At 36.8% G+C, this 3,933-nt stretch overlaps 1 protein-coding gene across 1 annotated transcript; it reads right to left on the bottom strand.

The window, feature by feature from the left end:
• Window positions 1–663: 663 nt before the first annotated feature.
• Window positions 664–3,005, bottom strand: LOC124794466. The gene is made up of 2 exons (XM_047258097.1): window positions 957–3,005; window positions 664–724 (listed from the first exon to the last, which is right to left on the bottom strand). Exon 1 carries the CDS (start codon window positions 2,723–2,725, stop codon window positions 971–973), a length of 1,755 nt encoding a protein of 584 aa, XP_047114053.1. The 5' UTR covers window positions 2,726–3,005; the 3' UTR covers window positions 664–724; window positions 957–970.
• Window positions 3,006–3,933: the final 928 nt, after the last annotated feature.

Here is a 3,933-nt window from a genome sequence, read left to right as displayed (position 1 = left end):
CCAATGAAGACTAAAAAGCACCGGAATTGACGTAGGTTAGTAGTAGTTGTAGCTCTAGATATAGAAATTAAGTTAGGAACCTGCAGCGACAAACAGTCTTGGCCAGCCCAGTGTCAGGGGCACGCTCATCGGGATTAGCTCGATGAGTAGGGCCTAAAGCAGTAGGTTTATATCTTTGCTGACACACCTGTAACGCTGCAGGCAGTTAGGAATTAATTAGTAGGAAGATATTAACAATTAGTAAGTAGTTTTTAGTTGTAGTCTGCCTATTGTCTTCTAGTAGTCTGTCTGTAGCTTACAATAATTAACATAGCATAATATAATAATAATAATAAACAGAAATAGCTGCTGAACATCATGTATGTAGATCAGTTAAGACCCACTAATCATTAAGGGGGGACGTACACGAAACTGCAGTAATTTTAAAAGTATTTTATAAAACTCTAATTTTTTAAGATAATCAATCCAAATTTGGTACAGTTATTAAGAAATGTTATGCGCATATGAACCTAAATTTTCATTTTTATTGACCTTTTACATCTTTAATTATTAACAATTAATTTTTTTTCAACAATGTAATTACAAATGTTCCTTTTTTGAGAAAACTGTGAGAGCAATGTTAATGAATTTTTGTACACACTTTCATACCAAATAATTACAAAACTCTGTGGAGCAGAATTTTTATATCTTCTTTTGTTCAGTTTTTACGGGTCTCCCAATTTCCCTGAAAAATAATATATCAAATTTAAGGAATATTTTCTACCATAAATACCTTACTATTTTATTAAATGAAAATTCCTTCCACAGAATTTTTCACTATAGTACTGACTAGTCATATACCAAATTTCACTTCTCTACCTTTTGTGGTTTTTGAGAAAAAGGTACATAAAGTTATAAAAATGTAAGTTACGGGAAAACTGAATCAATGATTTGATAGTGTTTGTATTAGGTCTTACCGTCTCTGTGTGAACTAGTGCAAGCCATATGCATACTCCTCTTCATCTGCAAGCAGTCTCTTCTTTGCTTGTCTTCTTTGGTTAACCTGCTGTTCAATTTTATTGGCTGTAATATCAGCCGCAGCAACTCTTTTGTCATCGATGTCCTTCAATATTGAATAGGTGAAAGCTCCTGGATGAAATCCTAGCCTCTGTAGAGTTTTTATTCTTCCAAGATTACCATTGTTAAAAACTAAACAAGCATCATATGCAGCAATTTCAACAATAATTGTTGAAACAAATGTTGTTTTTGGGCAACGTTTCCAAATCAGTGAGTTGTAACTTTCATTAGGGTTTTGTGTCTTTCCATGCACACACTTTCGTAGGAGGTCTGGCTCTGCTAAACACCTAAATGTTGGTTTTATAGCACTTAAAACAGCCACAGGTAAACTGTGCTTGTGTGAATAGTTCATGCCATCACGCTCAGCCTGCTTGAATTTGCACCACGATATGTCACACAAATTATGTACAGGTTTGTCATCTGTGGATAGTTTATGAAAATAAATAGACCACACAGCCTTCTGCATGTTATTCAAATTTCCACTGTTGTCCCTTATTGCCTTGCCATAGTACACTTGTAAAGAATGAATTTCTTTGTCTGTGAGTCTGTTGGGACCACCTAAAAGTTTTCCATCCTCAAGTTTCCTGCCCTTCAATTCACGTTTCAATTTTAAAAGTCTGCCTCCCATTCGTTTTTGCACATGTCCAACACATTCCAACTTTTCTATAGCACAATGGGGACCATAAGGTTCACTTTCCAAAACAGTTTTGAAGGAGCTGGAGTCACCATCACCAAGGTATTTTGTGTATCTAACACCGTACTTTTCCACACTTCGATGGAACATAAGTTTCATAGCTGCAGGTTCCATTCCACCACTAGAACCAGAATAATTTCTACAGCACACTTTCTTGTGTTCAACCTGCCACTTATTTTCTTCCACTTCACCAGCTCTCTTTCCGAGTACACAGCTATAGCAATATTTGCTCATTACCTGAACGTCAAGAATTTTTCCAGTATCAACACTAATGACAGATGATACTCCATACAGTGATGTATGTCCACGCTTCATCCACGTTCCATCACATGACACACACAAATCGGTGTCTGGCGTGTTATCTGCTTCTGTCTTTAGTTCACTATTCATCTTCACAGCTTCCTTTGCAGAGGACTTCAAGTTTTCTTCCACTTCCTCTTGAAGAGCACTTAGCAGTGTTTTATTTCCAGTGGTGTACCTAGCACTTGGTTGTGGCATGTTCATGATCCCACAAAACAGTCTGGTACCTTCCCTGCCTATGCCCAAACATCTCATGCCATATATTAAACGCATATTTGCTTCATATATCCGGTTACTTGATGCCGAAGTTCTAAAAGCAGTGTCTGAATGACAGCTTTCACAAGTAAGATGCAACATACACACTATTCCAATTCTGTTTTCTTCGTCATATAATCTCAAACTTTTTGCACCACAGTCAGCACATACACAAGCAGATGATATAATATCAGATAGTATTTTCAAATCAATAAGCCTAAAACCACTAGTAGCTTGAGTGTCTGAGCCACAATCATCAAGTGATTGACAGCTGTCAATTTTCCTTCTCGAAGCACTCGCTTTCTTGGTTGAAGTATCGTTTCCATTTGTTATTATGGGGCTGGTTTTCAAGTTGTCTTTACTACATCGAGAAGCTTGACACTTTCTAACCTTTTTAAACACCTTACTAGAACGCGGCATGCTGCAAAATATAATAACAAGTCTACTTACAACTTTCGTAAAAATGTATTCCAAACAAACACTCGTAAACAAACGCTATAAATCAAAGAATATAAAACCAGCGGCAGAGATATTATTCCACAGCCTTCTTGATGTAGTACACAAACGTTCCCTGCATTGTGACTGCACAAAACTGGAAAAAAACGCAGTATAAATAGATATACGAGAGGATGAAGACCAAGATGGGGGGGCGTCGCCCTGTGCAAGCTATTACAAATTATTATTTTTTTCCCCCTTAGAAGCGGAATTGGAACGTAATATTTGGTAATTGAAATTTCAATACCATGTAGTAAATGAAGAGCCAATAAAATTTTTTTCACAAATTTGGTCATTTTCATGTACGTCCCCCCTTAAGGTAGTGGGTTCTATTGTATAAATATTACTAATGTTGAATAAAGAATTTTTTTTTTTTTTTTTTTTTTTTTTTTTTTTTTTTTTTTAAAAAGTTCGAAGGGACTGATGACCTCAGATGTTAAGTCCCATAGTGCTCAGAGCCATTTGAATCATTTTTTGAACTGCAGTTTAAGACTTACCTCAAAAGTTAAAAGTTAATTGTACAAAAAAGGCCCATACAGAATATTCCTTGATGTTGCCACTTGAGTCAGGGCAATAGTAGCAATTTCTGCATTATTATGAATTGCCATTCTGCCGCCTGGATGACACTGCATCAACGAATCAATTGCAGAATTTACTTGCCGCGAATAACGGGAGAGAGTGCCACGGATATATACGCAAATTGGGATGGAAATAATTTAAACAAAGGTGTTTTCCATGCGGCAACATCTTACGAAATTTCGACCACAAACTTTCTCCTCAGAGTCTGAAACTACGTTGTTCGCGCCCATCCACGTTGGAAGGAATGATCATCATAATAAAATAAGAGAAATTACAACTCGCACGGTAGTATTTAAGTGTACGTTTTTCCGGCGCGCTATTCGAGAGTGGAAAGTTAGAGAAATAGCTTGAAGATGGTTCCATGGACCCTCTGCCAGGCACGTAATTGTGAATTGCAGAGTAATCGTGTAGATGTACATACAGATGTCACGCTTGAAGTCTCCATAAACTACCATATTAAATGACTGAAAGAGATGTGAGCAGTGAGGCGGGATTCACATAAAAGCTATTCCATTCCCCGTATAGAAATCAATAGTCGGTAGATATATATGGGT

This window comes from Schistocerca piceifrons, chromosome 1, assembly GCF_021461385.2.
Source record: "Schistocerca piceifrons isolate TAMUIC-IGC-003096 chromosome 1, iqSchPice1.1, whole genome shotgun sequence".
In the NCBI taxonomy this organism is placed as follows: Eukaryota; Metazoa; Arthropoda; class Insecta; order Orthoptera; family Acrididae; genus Schistocerca; species Schistocerca piceifrons.
This window is presented reverse-complemented; position numbering and strand designations above follow the sequence as displayed.